The following is a 25566-nucleotide window of genomic DNA, read 5'->3' as shown; positions in this document are numbered from 1 at the left end:
ATTACCATTATCTGTTTCCCGGTTTGACGATACGGGACGAATCTGTAATGATGACGAGTGTTTCCTTCGCGCTTTGTTGAAGCTCTGGGCTTTTTTATTCTGCGCGTCCACACCTACCATCATTGGATGACAGCACTCGAGCCATTCAGGTACTCAGCGGAGGAGAGGCTTTATAAGCAGCCAGTGTTTGCAGCTCATGGAGTGCTGTTTGTATAAACACTGAGCCCAGTGCACACATTGGCATTCGAGCTGGTGTTTTGACAGTGCGCGGCCCCGCTTTGCCTTCAGTGGAGAGGATCAGTCCGGTTCACTCGTTTGGACAGGCTTTGTTTTTTGCAGACTATTTGCAGAGCTTTTGCGCAAAAGGACTCGGTTGCATGGACGCGATGGTTGTCCCTACAAAGTTCAGTTTTTCGGTCAGGAGCATCCTGGATTTGCCTGAGCATGATGGAGAGGCAGCACCGCACTCCTCGCCGGTCCGCTCCTCCTGCTCCTCCAGCTCGCCTTACTCCTCCTGGATGGACTGCGACCGGAGTCCCTGTATATGTAAGTGCAGCAGTGTCATGTTGCATTCATGATTTTTTTTTTTTTTTTTTTTTTTTTTTTTTTGCAGTGTGAAAGCATTTGATCGGGAATTGGCACTGAATCATATTTCACATTTCCTAGCATGTTCAAAATGGGTTGATATAAAGGGGTGTAAGATTGTAAGAGACTGTCATTCAACCGTATAACCGAGGTCATCCACAGTCAGCAAATATCTGCTCATATCTACCGAGTGTCCAAGAGCAAGTTAACTGAATATCAGCCATCTGCAAAGCTGACCCTGAGTTCTGAACCTCTCTAAACTGTTTATTAGAATTTGGTAAACTGGCTAATATTTTGCATTCATCTCTCCAGCTTCAGATGAAGGCAGCCTCGAGGCCTCGCCCGATTCAACCAAACCAGACGAAATGGCCATGGACTCTGAGTCCGAGAAGAACAAGAAGAAGAAGAAGCGCCGGGTTTTGTTCTCCAAGGCCCAGACCTTGGAGCTGGAGAGGCGCTTTCGTCGGCAGCGCTACTTATCCGGCCCGGAGAGGGAGCAGCTGGCCCGACTCCTCAGCCTGACTCCGACCCAGGTCAAGATCTGGTTTCAGAACCACCGCTACAAGATGAAGAGAGGCCGGACAGAGGGAGCGCAGGAGCTGGAGTTACACCAGCCTCCGATTTTGCGCAGAGTCGTTGTGCCAATCCTGGTCCGGGACGGGAAACCATACAATACCTGCTTATTTGACACGGATAAAAGTGGCTGTATTGGGCCAACCACTCCACAAGCAGCGCCCTTCACGTTGGCCTACCAGTCTCTTCAGCATCCGTCCCCGGTTGCCCTTTCCCCCAGATACCAGCACTTTCCCAGCCCGGCGGCCTCCAGACACTCCCTTGCCTGGAGAGACTTTTGGAGCGACTCGGTTCCGTTTTATTCTTTCAAATGAAGTCTCAATTCTAGCCACCGTTCAATGCACAAGCTCATTTAGAATGGCATCAAATGTTTTCTGAATGTTTCCTCTTTGCAGAATGTCGAGCAACTTAAATATTTTAGATTCTCACTAGGATTAAACTATTTTGCACATTTTATTTTGATATTTTGTGAGTGTCTGCGACTATTTTGATACTTAAAATATGATGATAATATTTTCTTATGCATGGGCTTACTGGTGTAGCCTATGGGAGTTTTTGTTTATCCTGTAAAATAATGTATTTTAATGTGTTGGTGTGACGCCGTTATACACAGTGTCTGTATAAATAACTTTTGTTGAGGTCAAATGTAGGCTGCACTATAGGCCATACTAGAAGAGATGTAGCAGCAAAACCCATAGGCCTATTAGCCTAAATGTTTGAAGGAGAAATAATGTTGTTGTCTTCATGTAGCCTTTCACTGAAGGCTGTAACTGTGTTAAATTGTTACTATTTTCATGGACAAAACTATTAATAAAAATAGTATCTCTTATTTGTAGCCTATGGTGATTTTTCCATGTAACATTGTGTATTATACTGGCATGTTCTGTTCTGACCACAAAAATAGATGCCCGTTTTTTAGAATTAAAGTGTCTATTTGTTGAAAAAAAAATGTTTACAGCATATGTATTTAAATTGAAGCAAATTCGATCAGTTCAGGCAACCAGTCCAGTTTAGCCAACCCAAAGGAGGTTTGAATCTAAAATATGTAGCAGGTCGTGACACGGGCCCAAAAGGCTTTTATAATGTTAAAAACTAATCAAGAATCCAAAAGCTGAGCAAACATCACTTGTAAAAGGACTGGATTTGGTTAAGCATAAGAATGCCCAGTAAGCATTACAGCCTCACTCACTATGGCAGCCTTTTGTCGGCTCGACCCATGGGCTGCTTTTCACTTTACGCAATTAACGTCTCGTTACCCCAAGTCACAGGGAAACGGGATAAATAAGACTTCAGGAAATCTTGCTACTTGTACTGTAAACCTGAAAAGGCTGGCATTTTTATTGGGATATATCCAACAGGCCACAGTAAAGACAGTTGATGCCAGTGACACATGCATCACTTAGCAGTCAGGCCTGTCAGCTGCAGGCTGCACTGCTGCCTATACTGGCTGGCATACACTTCCTATATATTTTAAGATTAACAGGTGCATGTTGCGAAAAGAAAGATCTATTTATTCAACCACCATTGGAAATCCGATGAATTAGATCACACAGGAAACTCCCCAGTTCTGATTAATAGGTTTTGTTTGTTTGTTTTCTTTTCTTTTCTTTTCTTTTCTTTTTCTTTCTTTTTTTTTTTTTTTTTTTAACCAGTGCAGTTGTTTGGTCGCTGGGTATACTTGCTATGCCTCTGAGACCTCCATTCAAAACGACCTAAACTGAATTTAAACATGAAAATACGTGGACTTATACAAACTCTACCGAATTACTTAGAGTTGAATTTTAATTTGTTTTTTTCATCATTTTTTAAATAAATATTAAATTGTTGGAAAGAATGCAGGGGGCCCCCGCTTTCACGCCCCCTATGATGTTGTTTGCTCGTCCTGTGACCCTGCAGCGCATCGTCCCTGTCACCTGGCCCTTTGTGCCTCTTACTGGGGCCACCTTGTATCACATATGGAGGGGACTGGCCAAACCCCTCAGCTCGCCGCATCTCCCCTTAAACACTCTTTTTGTTTGTGTGTCTCCCCGTGAATGGACCATTGTCCCCCATCCAAAAGGGACCTAGACAAAATCTTTAGTGTTTCAATTCCCGTGATGTTTAATCAGTCCCTGCGACAAATTTATGAGGTTTAACTACACAATGGTGTTTTAGAGCATCGTGGGGTTTAAGGGTGACAAAGAAAGGCTTTTAGAGGTTGCCATTGGTTTTTTAAGTTGGTCAGAAGAATTGTCTGAAAAGGATGGGCTTGGTATTAGCCTACACATCCTATAGCTTCATTCGCTGGCCTACATTGGGCTCCTTTTGGGGAGATATAAGTTTCCTGTACACTTGGCAACGGGAGGTGATTAGACAAGTGTTTGCAAAAGACTCTCAATACAAATTAAACCAGCAACTTATTTTCAAATTGTGGCGTGGAGCATCAATTAGAAACTACTATAGCCTATCCACACACATGCACTTCAAACTCAACAGAGTTCAAAAACATTAGCTATTTTTTATTGAACAGATTTTATGGTCACCATCATCTAAAGATCAGCATGTTTTCAGTTTATTTTCTATACAAACCTTCTTTTTATCCTTATAGACAAACAGACTGAATATGAATTCCCCACACACGAAAAAGTGTGTTTAACCTTTATAACCTTTACACACAGTCTGCTTTTTCTATTTCAGCTTCTGGTAATTTCACATTCTGATTCAGTGTTTGATTTGATCACAGGCAACTTTACAAGTAGTAAATATTTCAGTGATTTTAAAAAGACACTAATAATGTTTTTTTTTATTTACCATTTATTTTATTTATTTACATAGCTGAGATTTTATGGGAGGTGCATAAACATTTTGCCTCTAGAGACTTATTTCATAATATTCTGGAAGCCTGGAAGTGAGCTTGTATGATTTAGTGTCTCTCTCTGAGCCATGAGTGATGGGCTGCCAGCCACAGTCCACTTAAGATGCATGGTAGTGGGTGGACAGACGACACATTGGGCTCACCAGTCTCAGAGTCTGATGACAACAGAGCTAGTAGTAAAAGCTGAAAGTTATCAGTCAGCACAGATTTGTCTGATCATGGTCTCAGTGACTGCAGCAGCTGGTTAAGGCTAAAGACGGAAAACTTTAAACAATAGTGCATTTGTCAAAGTACGCTCAATAAAGACTGAGCAGAGTTTTATGTGTGAAGATGAAGAGTGGCAAGGCTATTTCAGTGATCTGGTATTGCACTGCTGACCTCCTCACTGAATGGTGTTACTTAGGTTAAGTTTAGCCATAGCTCTTCGGTTCAAATGTTACTGTTTGCCTCAATGAACAAAAATAATAAAAGATACATAATGCCAAAACATCATCATTTCAGCTGATATAGCTTGTTTTTTCAGTCAGACCTTTCCAGTGAAGTCAAGGTATTTAAAAACTCATATATTATTTATGCAATTAACTGTATGGAAAATGTACATACTGTGCAAAAAGCTTGGAAACCATTTGAGAAAATTGGATCAGGATGAATTCCAGTTGTTAGAGATTATCTTAATGCCACTGCAGGCAAATCATATTTGTATTGTCATTCTTAATATCTATTCAAACTTCTGTAAAAGAGAAAGAACCAAAACAATCACACTGATAGAAATATCCTTCAAATTAGAGAGAGGACTAACATGTGTAACGCCACTAAAGCCAACAGAGAGAGCCAATAAACTCACACTGTGACCATGAACTTGCAGTACATTAAATATAATAGCACTAATGTGGAAATTCCATCATAATATTATTCTTGAGTAGTACAGTATATAATTTGGTTTGTTTGGATTTCCTTTGGCTCATTGGCTAATCTTCCACAAGTTGTCCACAAGTTGGCTAATCACTGGCCTCAAAGACAGACAGCTGCAGTCAACTGGTTATTGAGTGTTTTCAAGCACAAATGTATGGGGTTTAAAGTCCCTGTCAGCAAAAGTGATATCCATAAGTGATATCAAATCATATGCAGTAGTCTATACTCAGTTACTAGGTGGACAAACAAATTGTGCAATAAGCCAGTAAATGAAATATTTCTCTACTAAATGTGAGATATGGCGTGTTTTTTTCTGTTTCAAAATGGCAGGCAACAGTGATGTGCTGGCAGTTTCTTATCTTTAGGTTTTTGTTGGCAGAGTTTGGGGTCTGTTGGTGTTAGTTACCCAAACCTCCACTAGATGGCAGAATAACACACCCTATCAGTTTGCAACTCTACTGTAGTTACTGTGGCCAAACCGTGAGTTGAGTTCTTCAGGTGAAAGTCGCCAGATGATCCATTAGGGGCCGTGCTTTACCACTGAACCAGGCTTTAACCTCTGAAGACCACTGGTTTGCAACAATGGGCTGAGTGCGTAAAGATGGCGGCCTGGTGTGGCGTCATTGCCCTTTTCCACAGGGTAAAGTGGCTGTGCATCAAACTCCAGAGCTCCAACCACACACACACACACACACACACACACACACACACACACACACACACACACACACAAGCCATAAAGATTCCCTTAGGCCTTTTGAAAACTGATGACTGGCTAACTAACTAACTAACAAAATCAATACAATTCTAAAATTTAAATGAAATAGACCAAAATAAAATAAAATATTTATTTCTTATGGTTAATTTTCTCTTCTTTGTTTCCCTTCAACTTAGAGACAAGTTGTCGTGATATAAGGAAAGAAGAAAACAGAAAAATTACAAGTTCTAGGGCGCAGCCAAAGCCTCAAAAAAAAAAAAAAAAAAAAAAAAAAAATCTGAAATGTGAGGTTGAGTGCGACCCAGGACAGAGTGGGGAGGCAGTCGTTTTAATGTTCTTATTTAATGAGTGTTTCTTCAAGGCTTTTGGAGAGCTGCTGGGTATTTAAATTCAGGCTACGCATCATGAGCATATTCTTATGTTTTGCATATGGGCTGCAGGCTTACTCTGCAACAGCCGTCAAAATAAAGTGGCGTTAAATTCTGTATTTCCCTGGGAAATGAGAAGTAAAACTATACAAAAAATGTAAAATGGAAATACTGAAGTAAATCAGTATCAAAACAGAAACTGTACTAATGCAGTGACTAAATTTCCACTTGCGATTATGTGCAATATAAACTTGTAGTTTTATGAACTTCCAAATCTTTATTGTTTGAGAATGGAAATTAACATAAAAGTACAAATTCATGATTCAGATCCGATTGTCCTGTAAGTATTATGTCTGTGTATCACTGCTGAGTAGTGGCTTGCAGTGTCTGTGCTCAGTGCTGAGTAGATTATATTGATGGTATACATGATGTGATATTTTCTGTCTCTTATTGTGACATGATATTCAAATATAAGGACTTGAAGGGTGTCTAATACACAATAGTACGTTTTTAGTGACCTTGCTGTATTTTATGGTACTTTTAACATTTAGGATACTAGGCCTTTAATATTGCAATAATGTTAGGTTATTGTTGGGACTTAAAACGTGTGAATATGTCTATCTTCTGTGGCGTCGTTATAATATTCCTGTTGGTCCTGGGACCAAAGCTGACCTGTAAAGCTGATCAGCCCCAGTTTGTTTTTCTTAATAACAATGCGAAACTTTTCTTTTACTTGATACTGTACACAAGTGGTTCTCTGGCTGCGCATTATCACGCGCCAATCAGTCCATAAATAACAACTTGAAACCTTAATAACAAAGGCTCGGTATCCTCTACCCGCCACTTCAAAGTATCCTCATTATTCTGAGGGATTAGACCGAACATTTGGACTAATTACCGCTAATTGGCCATAATAGCCGTGTTCCAGAACAGGGAAAAGGTACTGATTTAGATGATTAAGAATGCCTTTTGAAATTCCGTAATTAACGAAGGCATGGGCTAGATTTACCTTGGATGCAGAAACATGCGTAAATTCTAATTGCCTGCGATTACACGGCCTGCGGAATCAGGCGCCTGCAGCTATCATGTGAACAATTTACTTTGGCTGTAATATTTAGGACTATATGATAAGATTGTTGTATGTATAATATGTGCAATGCTATATGGAGATATGGATTGTTGTGAGGTATAGGTCAAATTGCGCTCTATAGACCCCTTATCAAATTGGATCAGTGTATCCCCCCCAAGCACTGAGATCTATAAATAGGCTATGCCACTTGGATCAGATTAGCCTATGCTAACATGCCAGGGTGCCGTGAAATATGCTGCTCAACGCCAAACATGCGAGATTGTCAGTGGAGGAGCGCAATGATGATCCTCCATGACAAATTTCGAGGGATCTGCATATCCCCGCAGTGGAAAGCGTCGGTAACTGGCCTGACTTCTGTCACTAGTGCCCGTGGGTGCACATGCATTCTTGTGGTTGTGTGTGAATTTCAAGTTAAAGCGCAGTAGTGTATATAGCCTTAAAGTTGCCAGAATATCACCTGGTTGCAATTGCTGTTCTTTTTTTTTTTTTTTTCTTATATATACATAATATGAAACAAGACAGCAAAATCCAGAGAGTCACCGAATGGAGTAAAAGTGTAAAGATAATTTAAAGATGATTGTGGCTGCCACCAGAAGACGCTGTGTTTCTTTAATTCCAGTATATTGGCTGAACCGAGCAGTCCGGGCTCCTGGTACCGTCTGCTGGCTCAGGACACCGGCAAAACACGTCTGCTTCATCATTTGTCATAAATCATTTGTGCAATTATAGTTACAGTTAATGTCTGATATTCAGATTTTTGTTTATGCATTTCAGATTATTTTTTCAATCAGTTAGGGCCACTTTTTTTATTGTGGGATACTGTTATACATACATGCATTGATAAGCAAGTGTCCATACATGTATCTAATTAATATATCGCCTTCTATTGAAATACACGACCTAAATAGAATAATGTAGCTTGACACAAAATTATTGTGATAATAATAGCATTATGTGTCAGTGTATAACAGGCTGATATGGATAAAACATCCATTAATTATATTAATGTCATTAACAATGTCGATATAAATGACAAATTAAAGCCGACACAAACACAGCAATACAATTACTGATAGTAATAAGAAGAAGAATAATAAGAAGAAAAATGATAACATTTTCAACTAAGACTATATTTAGCAGTAATTTATTATTGAATGTTTAATGAAAGAACTACATTTACCTCGAAAAATGAAATGACAAACGCATAAGTTTTTGTTGCTCACTTCTGCCAAAAATAACCTCCAGGAAATGATATATGATTGAGTTAAACTATAATGGTTTGCTGAGCATTAAGGCAAGATGCTACTGAGGGCTACCTGGCGTTGTGCTACAGGAGAGTACTTGAACGCTGTTAACTTCACATGAGAGCCTCTTCTACTCCAGACTCTATTTTCTTTTTTACTTGTTCTGTGAGGCGAGTGTGTGCATCTGAATTTAGGTAACACGCTGCTTGCGTCCAATGATATCAAAAGAAAAAGGAGGTTAATCATTTACGCAGCCACTTAACACGCGGATGTGTATTTATTTACTTATCAGTATCAGTCAATTTCCCTCCCCGCAAGTGCACTTTTGCATGTCTGAGTACGATAAGGCATAACACAAACAATCCTGCAATCACTGAAGGCCTCTCATGGCCATTAAAAGTCAGTAGTTCAACTGAGGAGTGGTTCTCCAACTCTCAAGTCCATATAGGCCTCCTTTCATCAAGAGGCCCTCGTAAACATCACTACAGTTAATAAAGTGTATTGTGGTCACTGCGATCCCAAGGTGCAGCAGCGTGTTTATCAGCGACAGCATCAAGCTACAAACTCCAAATGTAGCTGTGAGCCCGGGCATCACTATAGCCACTACACTGACAGGATGAGCATTTATGATCATGTACAGTACTTATGTTATTGTTAGTGGGAGGAGAATGCATGTCTTGTAAGTGAAATTACGCCGGGCGAGAGGAGGCTAGGGCTGTTTTGTATTGTTGCCGATGCCCCGCCTCTGATGGTAGCCTCAAACCTGGCACCCAGCTAAAACAAACCAAAGCCAGCGCCGAGCTCCCACTCAATCCAATTAAGGCGGACTTGAGGCGCTCTCCTACGTGTTCATCTAGCAGGATCGACGTTCAGACAACAGGAACCAGAGGGGCTTTGGCCTAAAAAAAAAAAAAAAAGAAGGAGAGATTGCCTTGCCTTCTAATTTCTCCCTCTCCAGCCCCAGAACAATGTCGATGAGCCCTAAGCATACGACTCCTTTTTCTGTTTCCGATATCTTGAGTCCCCTTGAGGAGAGCTATAAGAAAGTAAGTATGGAGAATAACAACTTGGGGGCACCTCTCACTTCTTACCGGCAGCCGCAGGTCTCTCAGGCGGCGATGCAACAGCACCACATGGGCCATAATGGGACTGTGTCTGCGGCTTACCACATGACTGCGGCAGGTGTTTCTCAGCTGTCACACACTGCCATGGGGGGCTACTGTAATGGCAACCTGGGCAACATGAGCGACCTTCCCTCCTACCAGGACGGCATGAGGAGCAGCGCCACGGCCACCGGCTGGTACGGAGCCAACCCTGATCCACGCTTCTCCACCAGTGAGTAGCCTGCACCTGTAGTTTGACTTCATGAGCCAGGTTGCTTGTTCTTGTCGGATGGACGCTGAAATTCGGATTTCTTTTGGAGTGCGGTGCTTACATTGCATTTTCGTGCTTAATTTTTACAATTACCCTAATTGGTTGTCAGCACCTGGGTATGTGCGCGCCAAGGTGAGCACTCGCCACAAATGAGTCCAAATTTCACCTGACAGTTTTTATTATTATGGAGAGAAAAGAAATATTTGGAGGTAGCAGGTTATCTGAAAAGTCTTTCCAGAGGAGCATTCGTGACCAGTGTTCCCTCGGAGCTCTGTGCGTTTATGTAAGATGATTTGGTGACAAATGTCGAATAATTTATCACGTTGACCATGGTGTCAGTAATTGCTCCAATTTGTCAACAGAAATATTGTCAACATAAATTCTGGTGGACAGCGATATTATATTTATGTTGAAGATTTGATTTGGTGAGAAATGGCACCTGTTTGCGATACAATTAGGACCGTATTGAGTTGCACTTGTTTGACTGCACGAAAATTAATTGAGAGGGCTGGAACAAGTGAGACTATGACAGTCCCTATCCGTCAAATATCATTTCCGGGCTCGTTTCTTATATCCACATGAGTTTTGCTCATAGAGAAAGCATTTGGTTATTTATTCTTTTTGCATTCTGCACAGTTTTGTTGAAGATGAAATCATTCATTTCCTTGTATTTCTCCTTCTTTCAGTTTCTCGTTTCATGGGCTCCTCCTCGGGCATGAACATGGGCAGCATGGGTAGCCTCAGCTCCCTGGCAGATGTGGGTAAAGGCATGGGTCCTCTGTCCAGCACCCCGAGGAGAAAAAGGCGAGTGTTATTCTCGCAGGCTCAGGTCTACGAGCTGGAGCGACGCTTCAAGCAGCAGAAATACCTCTCAGCGCCGGAGAGGGAGCACCTGGCCAGTATGATCCACCTCACCCCGACCCAGGTCAAAATTTGGTTTCAGAATCACCGGTACAAGATGAAGAGGCAAGCTAAGGACAAAGTGTCCCAGCAGCAGATGCAGCAGGACAGCGGCTCCTGCCAGCAGCAGCAGTCCCCTCGGAGGGTGGCCGTGCCAGTGCTGGTGAAGGACGGGAAGCCGTGCCAAGGCAGCGGCCACACTCCAACATCATCCTCACAGACCCACCACCAGCAAGGTGGCAATGTAATGATCATGTCCAATAACACGTCTGGCCTCGGGCAGCATCAGAGCCAGCAGGTGGGAAGCACAGGTCACTCGCCAGATTTGGCGCAGCACTCCTCCAGTCCTCCGTCTCTGCAGAGCCAAGTGGCCGGCCTCTCCCACCTGAACTCCCCCGGTGCAGAGTACGGCTCAGCCCTGCAGTGTTCAGCCCTGTTATACGGCAGGACGTGGTGACAAGAGCACCAGCCATGAATGAATCTTGTTATATTTAAAGAAAACGACGTGAGACAATTTGTCTCAAGACTCCACGAGTTCAATGTAAATGTGCGCATTTGAACAAGAACCCGTGCTCTTCTTGAATTTTTCACCTTTGGAAGGAAATGTGACTAGGCTGCGTGGAAGAGAGAAAGAGAGAGAAAAAAACTTTTGACCAGAAACTGCGGATGTGCAAATGCAAATTCTTGGGAATTATTTATGTAAATTATATTGAGAAAACAGAAGAATCAGCAGTCATAGGCCGCATCTGCTGTTGGGTTAGTTGGGATAAAGTGAACCTGAATACGGGCCTGCTATAGCCTGTATGGGTGCTTTTAAAAACTTTCCCCCTCACAGATGGCTCTGGTTTATAATAGAATTTAATGTAAGCCGTAGTTCTAGCTTGTATATTTCTGTAAAAGGTTTGAACTGGAAAAAAATAGTTTTTAGCTATCTGTTGTACAAAGTTTTGACGCTATTGCCAGTTTGTTGTCGTTTCATTGGTATTTGTACGTTTTATTTCTTTGTAACTTATATAGATATTTGACTTACCACAAAACAATCCTATTAATAAATTATGGAAACAAAAGTCAGTTAACTTTTTGTGAAATATGTCATCCAGTTCAGTTTTTAATGGCTGATGGAGGCCATATGGAAAACAGAACAATAGGTCAAAATTAAACGGAGCTGCGACACTATACAACTGTATTATTATTATTATTATTATTATTATTATTATTATTAAATTACTTCATGTCTACATCTTCTATTATGAGGCCCGTTTTATTTTAAATTTCTGTTTTTAAAAAGGAAAAAGGCAAAACAAAACAAAAAAGAAAGGAAAAAAATATAATCCGTTTTCTTGGAGGCTTAGATATTTGCTAAATCGTGCTGCATGTTTTAGGCAGCGTTTTTAAAATGGATCAGCACAAGAGCTAATGCTGATTATTATTATTATAAGTATAAATTATGGATGTCCACCGCAGGTTTACTCTTTGCAAAATAGCAACACTAAATGCTGCATCAGCTCTGTGCCTCATATTCTCTCTTATTCTCACATGACAGTTTGACGCTTGGCCATACTCCTCTGGTTTGTACCTTTACAAATCACACACTGCCCGTGGCTTATCGTTAAGCCTGCAGCCCAAACAAGCTGCCCTGCAGGGTAAACTGAGCCTTTATGTGCTGCTTCTTTCAGTTTTGAGCTCGGGTCTTTTCTGTATGTTGAATGTGAGTCAGAAAGGTGAGGTCCCGGCTCCCAACATCAAACACAAACGTGCTCAAAGGACAGCTTATCGATAAAATCCCTGACCAAACAACGCGGTATTCTTCTCAAATAACTTGCGAGGCGGGTTCTCAGCGGGGCTATCAGAGGTAAGAGTTGGTTTATCAATAATCAATCAGGGAATTGAAAGAAAACGACGAAAGGCTGTTTGTTTCGGGCACTGATAAGAAAACAAACCAGCACACGTCTCTGCTACAAGTTGGAAAAAGATTAGTTAGGCTGCATTTGGCTTTTTTAAATTTTCTGTGCAGCGTGCACGGCCGTGGCATGGGCTGCTTTACAGAGAAATATTTACAAAAGTACAAATGGTTTTTAGTGTGTATTTGTCCCCCGAGAACAATGGCTGTTTCAATGTCCTTGAATTACTTAGCCCAGGATAATAGGCTAGATGTTAATGGACTAAATGTTATAATGGAAGTAATGTAGTCTGCTATTTGGTATTATGTTTTCAATGCTTTTATTAACATCGACAATACAAAGAGAATTCAAATGTTAATTTTTTAAAGAATTAATGACAGGCCCAATTAGACAGTAATAATCATTCTGTAGTTTTTAAACAGTGGCTGAACAACAGGGTTACTATAGCCATAGTTTATATGGGTAAGATAAAATAGATTAAATAAATTGTAATTCTGTGCTGTGACAGATATTACTGCTAAGAGAGGAAACGATTATTTTGTTTTTCATTTTTCTCTTTGACCTCAACATCGTCTGAAAAGCTGTTTTAGCCCAGCCCACACATTTTGTCCACCTTTAGGCCTCAGCCGCAACTCTGTCCTCATTTCCCACACGAAAAAAGCTGCCATGCATTTCAAAATCCAATACTATAAAATAAGTGAAGGTATAGGTGTATGATTTTTCTCGCTGATAACATAAACACAGCTATTAGGCTGCCTGTAAATATTTCTTGAACATTGCCCTGTTGGCGTATTTGCTGGTCTTTGAGCACCTGTTTCTGTTTTGGGACATGCTCTTTTGTGAAACTGCTCCTTTTTCCCCCAGTTTTTCCTGAACATGCAGTCGCTCTACTTGTTGGCAGACTCATTATGAGGCCACCTCGTCAATAAGATGTAGCGTGCATGTTTGACCAGTCGTTAATCAATTGACCTACCGTCATCATTCAATTATGAAGCTTTAAAAATGCCTAAGCCTACACTGCCTAATCAGTAGCTGCTAGGGAAAGTGTATCAGGTTGGCCAAAATACAAGAGCGCTATCGATCACTGTCGATTTTTTTTTTTTTTTTTTCACCTCAGCTGTGGCAGTCCTGCAGGCCCAGTTTACACCTGACACCCGGCTGACTCTCCTGCCTGCCTGGCTTTGACACGGGATCGCTGATTTGATGAAATTATTTCTTGCTCATTATCCTCTGTCTTCTTGGTTGCATTCATCTAAGATATTACACCAGGAGTGCAAATCGCATTTTAAGCCACTAAGGCGTGATTTTAAAAAATTACATTTGGCCCGAAGAAACGTCTTTGATCACATCAACACTGCCTTGGTGTTAATGCAACCTTTACATATCTGCTCCTGTTTACACAAACCTTTCTTCTAGACTTGGCTTATGAATTCAGCTAGGACTCAACATCCATTTGACTGAACTCGGACTGCTGTGCTGTAAATGGCTTTTATGAGTTTCTTTTCACACCAACGATTCCGTATAACACGGATACAGTTGAACTAATTTCACTGCAGAGTAGCCTAATAATTTTATCACCCAATATGCAACTTTTTTTTTGTTCACAAATAGCATTATGAAATTGTGATGTTAATTGAAGTAACTTTATTCTCAAATTCTGCTCTGTTCCATTTGTGTCACTTTGAGGCAGGAGAAGCCCCAGGCCACCGTTTAAGCGAGCCGAAAGCCTTTTGGACTTTTAAAGTGAAATCTCGCCAGCATCATAAACTATGTTCTATTAGGTATTTGCTGGGCTGGTTTTGTTCAGGAAAGAAGTGGGAACTTTGGGATTACATTAACATGTCTTTGGCGCGGTGTGTGGTCTTTGTGTGGAGCTTGTAGCTGTTGAGAATGACTTGTTGGAAGCGTGTGTGCTCTCATCGCTCTCTTTTGTGGAGACCCACAGTCTAACTCCCCAAGTCCTCCTGGCTTTATGGTGGGCAGGTCTCCATGAACCCTAAGCAATTAGTCCCTAATCTCAAGGTAATCATATTTGAGTTAGGACTGGCCGGTGAATTTTATTTGCCTGTTTAGCTCCCACTCTCTGTGGGATACATTTTAGCATCCAGAACCCTTGTGCTGTGCCTCTCCTATATTTTATGTATTTTATGTAAGATGTGGCTCGTCTATACGAGGCAGTGAGGACAGGCCAGGTAGCAACCAAAAGATAAGAACTGAATTTTCCATTGATTAGGATATTCAAAATGGGCGTCTTTTAAATTAAGGCTGCTAAATTCCCTGATAGAGTCAAGAGGGCAGCACCTGCGAGATTAACCTACACGCTTATCGTGGCCACGACAATAAGAGGCAGCACAGCAAATGATACTGCAGCTTACAATTAATGACTTTAGTAACATGCACTGCATAAATGTCAGTCTCATCCAGTCATTTAGACGCATTTTCCATCTTACAATCTTATTTTTACTGAGCACAAATGACATTTTTTTCCACCAGGGTGAGACTGCTTCATTTATTTCTAGTGCAACTTGTTTCTTTCCAGTTTCACTTCGGCTATAGAATGAAGTGACAGCATCTAAAAGCAAGAAAAAATAAGGCAGGTCTAAAAAGTGACAGAGATAATTCTTAACAAAAACAAGTTGCCATAATGTGGAAATGTGGAAATTTTGCAGTGCGTGGCTAAACTGGGGCGCCATATTTGTGTCCAGGATGTTGCCTCAGCACCACACACAGACTTCCAGTCAGATCTCACACACAAACTTTGTAAAGATCAGATTGCAGTAAACTTTAATGAAGGAAATTCGGTCGTGGCTGCAGCAGAGACTATGATAAAGATACGAATAAGGAAATTAGAGAAAATTAGGAATAATACATTGTTTAGAACTATTGAACATATTGAGATGACTTCTATAAATTAAGATACGGCGTCTCTGCTGGCTTTATTGCTTTGCATGTTTGAAGCTAATGTGCATGTGAGGATCCATATATATTCCTATCATGCTGAGTACAATGGAAGCATGTAGGCCTATACAGACGAGCGCAGGCGTGAAGAAATTCAAGGTTGGAATCAACAACATCTAACTCATGGCGTCAATAATTCATCATTTGACCTGGTTTTATATGCAAACATAACACATCTTAACAGCGAATCTGAGAGTGGATCCCCATTGTTTTAAACGAGATGTAGGCTATTTAAAAGATAAGGAATTGGCGGGTTTTGGGTGCTGTCCACGGTGCTGAAGTAGTACAGTCACTGACAATTTTAATTAATGTGTAAATCAAGTGTATATAATTAATAATACGACTGAAGGCTTTAACAGCTGTAAACGTAGTCATGTCAAAACATCTATATGAAGGGAAATAAATTTCACCCACCACTGAATTGTCACAAAAAGTTCTTGATCATTGCAAGAGGTGGAGTAAAATTAGGTTTTCATATGCTTTTAAAAACAATATAGGTGTACTTTTTTCCTTGAACACCGCCACTTTTTTTAGCATACCTTTTTAAGCTGCTAGTCATTTCAGTACAGCAGGGTCAAAGCATGGTCGAAGCATTCCTCATGCGCATTACAAACAGGACAATTACGCAGCAACTGCAATCATTCCCTTTGGTAAATGTTATTGTCAGCTGGTAGCAAAAATCTTTAATTGTCCTACGTTTATCTGGTTCTTCAAGCCATTGTGCGAAGAGCGCACCCGAGGGTCATTTGCGAACTGAATACTTTGCATGCAAAGCGGAACACAAGATGCTGTAATACTTGACCTTTCAGCATAATTGTTGCAGCCATGAAATGCAGCATTCAGAGCTGGCTGAGTGGAGTCTTTTTTTCCTCTCTCTGATGAACAAAGCGCATTTTATACATCTTCGGTGTTCATTTGGCTTTGTCTCTTTCGAAGACAATTTCAGTACGCCGCAATTTGCCTAAATTTTAATATGACTGGAACAAAACGGACAAAGGCGCAAATGACGAGAGTGAGAATTTCAGATACCTTGGCTATAGATTGATTTTGCTCTTAGTAGTCTACCAAAACTAGTACATTTAAAATGTCTTCATGATTATCATCGCACTCTAGGACTTTTGGGTTATGCGCTAATAAACAGTGATTTACAAGGAGCTTCTTACTGGAAAAATAAATAAATTAATAAATAACATTTTTGCAGGACACGTGACCGGTTGAACTGACGACTTTCCGGTGACAGGACGGACTCTGTGACCACCAGGTTTCCCTGCTAATACACAGAGCTCACCGATTGTTGAGTGGTTTGTTGGAGTCGTTTACAGTTTTTCAGTACCGTTGATAAAGAGCAAATGAAAAAGCCTTCCTGCAGTAAGTTAAAAGCCCAATAATCTAAAAATCCAAAAGGACGCTTATTTATAATTTTCATTGGTTTGATTTGACTATACAAGGACAGTTTTTATTCAATCACATTGCATTCAGTCGCATTCAATTCCCTGCTCTTGCATGACACTGTGGGCTCTGGGGGAGGCTGGGGAGCATGGCTGAGTTGAAACACCCCAGCTGGAGCCTAATTTAGTGTGTACACATTTTGACTGACCCTTAGTCTGTGAGTCAGTGCGCAGAGTTTACGTTAAAAAAAAAAAAAAAAATCACCTGAGGGTGAGCCAAATTTATTTATTTATTCACTCATTCACTCATTTATGTATTTATTTACTGAGTTGCCTACTTAGTTTAGCAAAATTCATTAACAGCTGGATAAAACACCAATTTCACAAATTTTTGGTTCACATCTTATCATTTCATAAAAGCAAATTTCAAGTTCTCATTCAAAATGAGGGAAAAAAATAATAATAGTCATCACCATCATAGTTAGACAAAAATAAAATCCAAATCAAGCATGAATTAGATAAAAGGCAGCCCAAAATTTAAAAAGATGATATTGATTTCATATATTTCTGTTAGATCAGTTTGTCTTAACTAGCGTGAGTTTTCCTGTCAGCTTTGGGCTTGAGTCTGAACCAATGAACTTTCCAAAGAGGTTTGCTAGAGGATGTCAGGTTCCTCAGTGGGTAAAAACAGACTGCAGTATAGGTGAGAGGCTTCGCTGGGTTTTCAAGATGAAGAAGTCAATGTACAAGCTGAAGATGAGACTGACTTTTAACTGACATATGTGCACAGGGTGGTACAACAGTCTAACAACATCATATGACAGCATCAGTGACCTACACAAAAGCATTTCAGGGTAAACACACTTTCATGTATTCCTCATTTGAAAGGAGTATGGACTCTACTACTAGTTCTATGTTATAATCCCAATCCTCAAAAGTCAGATCAAAATCCATCTTGAAGTTTCTGGTCATTGAGTTATCATAATATGTTGGTTAACAGACCACTTACTTTGTTTTGAATCAAATAAAATGATTTGAGATTTGCTGTCATTAGGTTCTAGAGAAAAGTCACCCAGGAGCACTAATGTGTGGTGTCAAAACTTTTTGGATAATCAGGATGTAATGGGAAATAAAGATGTGTATCATCTGCATAGCTTTGAAATGTAACACTTGATTTAAGATTAAATTAGATTACATTACATTAGATGAAGCAACATTAAGTTACATTAGATGCAACTTTATTGATCCCCATGGGGAAATGAGGTCATTGCAGCACCTATACAATGCATTATTGCTTATGCGGAGCACATACAATGAGAAAAGGCCTGGACCAAGAATTGAGCCCTGAGGCATCTCACTGAATATCTGCTTAAGAGAAATATAATCAAAGGACTGTTAATTTACAGTGCTTAAGGTTTATGTAAATCAAAGCAGTGGTTTCCAGGGTAGGTGAAATTTTCTTACTCCAGTGGATGCCTCCAGTAAGTGAGGAATATTTTTTTCATGTATTCATTACAATGACATCTGTGATCTTGGAGGGTCAGCAGCCCAGCTAATTCGCTTGCCTGTTTTGTTATGGGCTAGTATCACTAGTTTGAACAACCTTAACTATTTGACTTTAAGCCCCTTTCACACATGCAACTTGATCTGGAAAACTTTCAGAAATTTCCACTGTGGGAGTCATGTATCAATGAGAGCCAGAGCTGATATACCAGAAAAACTGTACTGGCAAGTTTGCCCTGAATTCCTCAGGAATCCTCCTTTCTGATGAGTGAGCAAAAGCCTTTTCCAGCCTCACTTCATCTGTCAAAGACTGTCATGTGTGAATTCAGTCTACATGGAGATTTTACAGATATAGTCGCTTATATTATGAATGGGGAAACCAGCACTAATGGAAAAGGTAGTATGGTACTTATATGTGAAAAGTGCTTTAATGTAGTTGAACTGCATTGTTCTAAGACCATTAGGCTTCATTGTATTAGCTAGCCTATCTTTTCTCCTATAGCTACTTGTTGCTTTTTCACTGGGCTCCACTCTACCCATAACTAACCATAAAAAATGATGGGTCCTTTGCTCTGGCCTTTTTAGGTTTATCTCAAACAATATAGTATTTCTGCCTCCAAAGCAGTTCTGCCTCCACTATACTCCAGTCTGCTACATGACTACACTGAATAGAGAGCCAAATGAGAAGTGTAAGATGAATCCTTCCTGTGGTTGTCAAGCGGCTAAGTGGCTAATGTGATTTTCTCTGATCACAAAGTACTACGTCTTACTGCAGCTCAGCAAAGCAATGGATGGTGCTGATCTATCTCTCAGCAGACTGTATAGTGTAGGCTTTAAATTAACAGGTTTTATGCAAAATGCTTGAAGAACATACTTTTCAACAATGGAGAAAAACAATCTCCTTAACCTCTTGTCACAATTTAGAGTGTTGGTTGATAGTGAGGTAGGAGGGAGTAGAAGTTATAGGACAAACAGGTTTTTCTCTCTTGATATAAGCATTACCTATAGTTACCACAGCCTGTTCCCTTTGTGGCAGAGTCCAACTGGTGCAGCTACGTTAAAACCTGCAAGTTTCACAACTATTTTTTTTTTTTTTTTTTTTTTTTTTTTTTTTTGCTCTGTTTGTGGGTTTTTGTGAAATTAAGTCAAGAGAGATGTTTTGATGGTTACCCCATCAGACAGGGAAGCTAGTACATGTTACGAATTATGTCTTAGGTTTGTTTTTGTTTTGTTTTATTTTGTTTTGTTTAGTTAAAGTGTATAGACTTTACCATATACATGCACATGCACACACATACACATGCAATGCTCAAATGTACAGAAGTGTTTTTACAATGTGAAAATGAAGTACACTTTGATCCCTTCATTTTATTTTGTTCATATTTATAGTTTTGAGTTCCAATAAAGTTGCTCATAATAATAATTTGCCACTCATTAGTCATAGTTGGTTTCATAAGTAATTTAACCCAGGGGCGCTAATGCACTGCAGTATTAATTACCCCTGAAAAGGCTACTGTGTCATTTCTGACCTTTAAAATCAGGTTGATCAGCATAAGCCAACAGTGTTGATGTCCGCTGTTCTTGTCATTAAACTGAATCAGTGGAAATGCTTTCACCCAGAAAAGGTAAACTTTTCTCCTAATCCTAAATGGACATTTGAAACAATCCATTTCTAGATTATTCATCTTCAGTCTGATTTTTACACGGGGTGATAAAGTACATGGATTTTTTCAGCTATCTATATCATTATTACTGTCACTGAAATGTAGTCTGCCACACTGAGGGATGGGATTTTATTTTGTGGCACATATGCCCACTTTTGATGCCAGAGTCTCAAATCACAACAGTGAATAGGGCAAAAAGTTTCAGAAATAAAGTTATGCAGCCTGATCTCTCAGGTTAGGTACTGTTGGTAATGAAATCATGTAGCTGTGAGCCATTTAAGTCAGAGGCTTGACAGGTCCACCTCCCTTCCTTAACTAAACATTTTTCTTGGCAAAGTCTCACTAAGAGTTAAACAAATGTAGCAAATGACTTTCTTGGCCCCTTTCTCCTCATCCACTTCTAGTGTGCGTGTGTGAGTGTGTGTGTGTTTGTGTGTGTGCGTGCGCGTGTGTTGTTGTTGTAGCGCTGTTATCACTGTAAGAGTTTATTTAAATTTCACGCCTTTGGCGCTGAAGCTCTTTGACCGTTGCTTCTCACTTATTTAAGGGGCTAATTTCGGGTTAGGATTTGGGTTTTGAGTTCAGATTAGGGTTATTTTAAGGGATTAAGGTCGGTTTTAGTTATGATTTCTGTTTAAGGCTCACATTCGAATTAGGTTAGGTATGTGGCGATCAGAGGAATGAGGTAATAAAAGTAGTAAATGTCCTCATGATGATATTAGTGCGTGCGTGCTTGCGTGCGTGCGTGCGTGCGTGCGTGCGTGCGTGCGTGCGTGCGTGCGTGTGTGTGTGTGTGTGTGTGTGTGTGTGTGTGTGTGTGTGTGTCTGTGTGTTTGCGCGCGTGCGACTGCGGGTGCGCGTGCTCCCGTTAAACACGCCAATTAAATAAGACCAGACTAAAAGCTGACTTGGCGTGTGTGTGAGTGTGCGTGCGTGTGTGTGTGTGTGTGTGTGTGTGTGTGTGTGTGTGTGTGTGTGTAGCTACAGTACCAGCAGGAGTCCTTTAGAAACCAACGAGCCATCACTAACCCCGTTAACACAAAGTCCTTCAGAACGACCCACATCGCACTGCTCACTCTATAGGCTTTTGGCAATAACGCATCCCTTTAATGACCAGTTGAGTAATCCAGGGGTATCTATTTCAAATTGCAAGAATTAAATCGAATTTGAATTGATCTACCTTCTACCCGCTCAATATTAGGACATTTTTTAATGAATGTGAGAACAGAAATAAAATCAAAACAACCGTTAGAAAAAGAGGCGTAGCAGCCTAATCATTCAATGATTTTTGGAGGGATACTACACATAAGTTCTTGTAAGAATATCAAAATATCAAAAGAACATTTTGAAGAACATCATAATGATAGAACAGGAGATATGGCACTGCTAAAGCTTAGAGGGGCACTATAATATTAGGCCTGTTCAGTGTGCTAGCCATATAAGCCCCAATAGAAATATTAGAGGAATATTATAGTGATGATTCGTTAGGAATAGTTAAGGAATAGTTAAGGCGCTTTAAAACATACTGGCATATGATTTAAATAAATATATTGGCATTTCCAAGTATGGGAAAACGTGCTACTTTACACGAACCCCATCCAAGTGGGAAAACGTCCGTAGTGTTTATTTTTGGCCTCATCTGTGAGTATTGGGGTAGGCATCTACAGCTCTTTATGAACTCTGCTTCCAGCCAGAAGGGGGTGGTGGGGGGTGGGGGGTTGTGGGGGGTGTTGAGGGGGGTGGGACATTCCTTGAATGTTGCTGCACAATAAGCAATCAAGATCCCAAGCCCAGACATTTGACAGCTTAATGAGTTCAGGCTCCAATCACTTTAAGAAAAGGCCTGGTCCTCTTTGACCAGTGCATCTCAACTGAGCAGAGAAAAGGCATGGCCGTCCATTTAACTCACAGCAAAGGGGCACCTAACTGCAGGTTAATATAAAATACTGGTTGGAGGAGGATATAGACTAGGTCCTGTGTATTAGGACCTGTTGAGACTTGCATGTTTTGTTCGGGAACCAGAAGGAGGGGTGCTATTTGCCCCCCTAATGAAATATGTCATTACGAAGAATTCATGTAACACAAAAGGGGCGACAGTCAAAAATTGCCCCACTGCTGTTCAGTAATTATATAGTTTGCCCTGGCAGCGCCTTCAGGCAGGTGGCTGGTCCATCATGCAAATGGCTTGGCTCTGCCGACATAATTAGCCACTGCGAGCCGCTTAAATTAACAATTAGCTAACATGCAATTCTGTTTACAACGTGGTAGTTCTCTTTTTAGGCCCATTGTCACTCTATTTTATTCCGGTTGCTGAATTGCCCAGTAGGGTTGCCTATGTTATTTCTTACTTGGTCAATTTACACACTATTTGAACGGAAATCTACAGAGGGGCTTATATCCTAATCCTCACAGGACTGAGTAGCTGGTAGAATAACGTTTCAAAAGCAAATTTATGTTAAACTCCTTACTGGTGCAACAGCCCCCGTCCTACACAGCGCAAGGATGTCGAGGGGTGACGGGCAGTTCGGTGAAGGGGTGTCAGGTGTTGATAGTAAAATGGCAATTTGACAGAAAACACCAGAGAAAGTGAGAGTGAATCAGACTCAGAGGCCAGGGCCACATGCTGCGTTTCAGTCAGCCAAAAGGTTCTGCTTTTCTAACCTCTCCACTGATCCCCTTGCAGCCGGCATCCTAAACACTATTGCCTTACTACGGGCCAATCATGGCCCACCCACCCTCTCATTATTCTCGCTGCCCTCCGACATGACACGGGAACAAAGTAGACATTAAGCAACATTAAACCCAGGGATGGGAGTAATCAGGAACCCGTTATCTGTTAATGAAGGAAAACACATGCGGAGCGATACACATAGCCGGTAATCAATAGAGGCGCCGGACAAAGGGAATCGGAGCGCAAAAAGGGAAATGCAAATCAATTAGAATCGTTGTTTGCTTTGAAACCGTTCAGTCTATTTCCATTAATTACGTGTTCATTAAAAGTAATTCATGTAGGCGACACAGCAACAACAGTTGTCTCCCCCGTCCTTTTAAAGGAGTGATGGACAAGGCACTGGCTGCTGTCCAACTCCCTTTATAGAATTTAATCTGACTCAGACTGGGACTTTTGCGAGCATGCTGGATTTGGTGATATATTACGCTCATGTGCGCAAAATCGTCTCCATTTTGGCCAAATTTATGTCAGAGTAAGATCATGGGTCCGCTTGTGGTCCATTTTAAACAGTTTTATAAGTTTGTGTTGTCAGATCTTACCATTAGAGAGACATTTGTATCACAGCTACATGTGGTTTAGTTTATTTTGTGTTACTTTCAAAGAGGACTGAACCGTATCTTAAAATGTCATGTTTTACCATCATGATCAGTATCTCCTTTTACACAATCAGAGTTGCTTTTACCAAAGGCCCACTACCTCTTGTTGGTTGCTATAGCATTTTCAAGCACCATTCTGCTAAATCCCAGCCCCCACATAGACCTGCTCTGCACACTTGTAATAAATTATCCTGAAGTGAAATGGCTAAAAACGAGCCGGACCAAGCTGGACAGGGCACTTTACTGAATCACACCTCACAAACATTTTCAACTTTGTGTGACTTGACCCTGAGCTTTTATACGGTCAGTGCATGTGTCTGGGTCTTTCAGTGCATATCTCATAAACCTTGGATTTTTTTTTTTTTTCTATTGTTAATTCTGTTCTCATTTGCCTGCTGATGGCTGGTGTTATGTAATCACATTTTGCATCAGCAGTAGACTAAATCTGTAGGCAGCTAGATGCATCTCATGCAGAGCCTCCTCCTTATCCTACAGCCTGAAGTGCAAACATATGCGTCTAGGAAGGCAAGTGAGAAGAGCCCTGATTTGTTGATTAATTAAATGTGCTCCCCAAAATGCCCCCTAAAAGCACACATTCACAGTGCGATACCTCCAAGTTTAGTGGTGAACAAGTGGAAATTTGAATCAGCCTCTTTATTCTATGAGCCCCATCTTTGCCAAATTGAATGCAGATTGAAAATAATTTTTCAGCTCTTGACTTCAGCTATTCATGGCACTCTGAATTTGTTTGCTACTGTCATAGTGCTACACAAATGTAAATAAAAGCATTTAAGGCTTAAGCAAACCATGCACAATTGTATGGTTTTTATTTGACGAATATGTATTGGGCTCTAATGCGCATAGCAGATGGGAAAAAAACAGTATAGTGTGTTAAATTGCTGTAAATAAATTGTTCTATTGAATTCATCATTTATTCATAATTTCTGTAGACATTATTCCTTTGTGTGTCAGAATTTATTTGGTGTTTGGATTGATAAAGTAGATAATTTGCATAATATATACAGGAAATAAAACAGACCAGTTGACCATAAATTATGAATAGATGTTAGAACACTTGTCAGTTTTTATTTAATATTTCAAAACCCCAGGATGTTTCATAACTATTACATTTCACTGGATTTAGCAAATACCTTAATATGCTTATACATATCCGTGTTTGCAACAAACTCTCTTTGCCCTCACTTCCTTTCCAGTGGTTTCCCAGTGCAGGACCAGTGCCTGCTGTGTTTTGGCAGGAAATCAATATAGGGGGGAAATCTGTTCTAATCATCTGTACATTTACCATCACAATCAACAATCAAAGCCAAGACCTGAGTCTTTATTTGTAGGCCTGAGCCGAACAATTTTCCCACTGTGAAAGGCAGGCTAAATTAGAACCCTTGGTTCCTGTTAGCAGCTCTTAATGGCTCTGATTTGTGAACTGCTAAATGAGGTTATGTAAATTGATCCTGAATGTAGGCATAGGCCCCCAGGTGACAGGTGCAGCCGTCTGAAGGTGGGGGCAGGGAGGGTGTCATGAAATGAGGGGGGAATATTACAGCAAGATTCACATCCAGGGCCACTGAGAGACAGTATTAGAGGCAGAGATAAGTTATACTGCCTGACAAATGGGTGAAATGCTGAAAATATTCAAAGGAAAATGGCTAGAAATATGACAACCACTATTCAAAAACAGTTATTATTGAGTATAAATCACATTAATAAAAATGCATTGGGGGTTTGTTACCCATATACGACATATTTACTTACTCAGGCTTACTTTTACACACAAGTGCTTTCAGTCCTTCTAATACAGCTACTCCCTGTTAATGGTGGAGGTGCTGCTGTTCAGAGAGGACTGAGATCCCTGACAACAGCATCACTTTCATTTATCAGTTATTTGTCATTATCAATAATAAATATCTCATGTCTTCATCAGTGTCTGGTGCTGGCAGACGGCAGAGTCCCCATAGTTGTGAGGATGTAATAACAAGGGAACTATCAACATGCAGCCTCTCAGGGGAAGACTACAGAGTGATTGGAGCACTCTGACTCACTGCACTTCACTTCTGTCATTTAGGCTCCCCAGGTTACTGCCACAGCTGCAGAGAGCACAACTTAGGAGCTCTGACTTGGTACCAGTGACGTGCTCTTTCCTTCCAGCAGGTACGAGTCCAGATTTGTGTTATCTCATCAGAATTACAGCC

The 25566-nt window shown here is 40.6% G+C and overlaps 2 protein-coding genes across 2 annotated transcripts; both read left to right on the top strand.

Annotated features, from left to right (window-relative positions):
• Positions 1-16: 16 nt before the first annotated feature.
• On the top strand, positions 17-1491 carry nkx2.9 (NK2 transcription factor related, locus 9 (Drosophila)). Its single transcript, XM_030044822.1, has 2 exons — positions 17-546; positions 898-1491. The coding sequence occupies exons 1-2, from the start codon at positions 378-380 to the stop codon at positions 1470-1472; spliced, it is 744 nt and encodes a 247-aa protein (XP_029900682.1). The 5' UTR covers positions 17-377; the 3' UTR covers positions 1473-1491.
• A 7821-nt stretch (positions 1492-9312) lies between these two features.
• On the top strand, positions 9313-11075 carry nkx2.1 (NK2 homeobox 1). The gene is made up of 2 exons (XM_030044766.1): positions 9313-9679; positions 10405-11075. The coding sequence occupies exons 1-2, from the start codon at positions 9313-9315 to the stop codon at positions 11073-11075; spliced, it is 1038 nt and encodes a 345-aa protein (XP_029900626.1).
• Positions 11076-25566: the final 14491 nt, after the last annotated feature.

This window comes from Myripristis murdjan, chromosome 22 (genome assembly GCF_902150065.1).
Source record: "Myripristis murdjan chromosome 22, fMyrMur1.1, whole genome shotgun sequence".
Taxonomy (NCBI): domain Eukaryota; kingdom Metazoa; phylum Chordata; class Actinopteri; order Holocentriformes; family Holocentridae; genus Myripristis; species Myripristis murdjan.
This window is presented reverse-complemented; position numbering and strand designations above follow the sequence as displayed.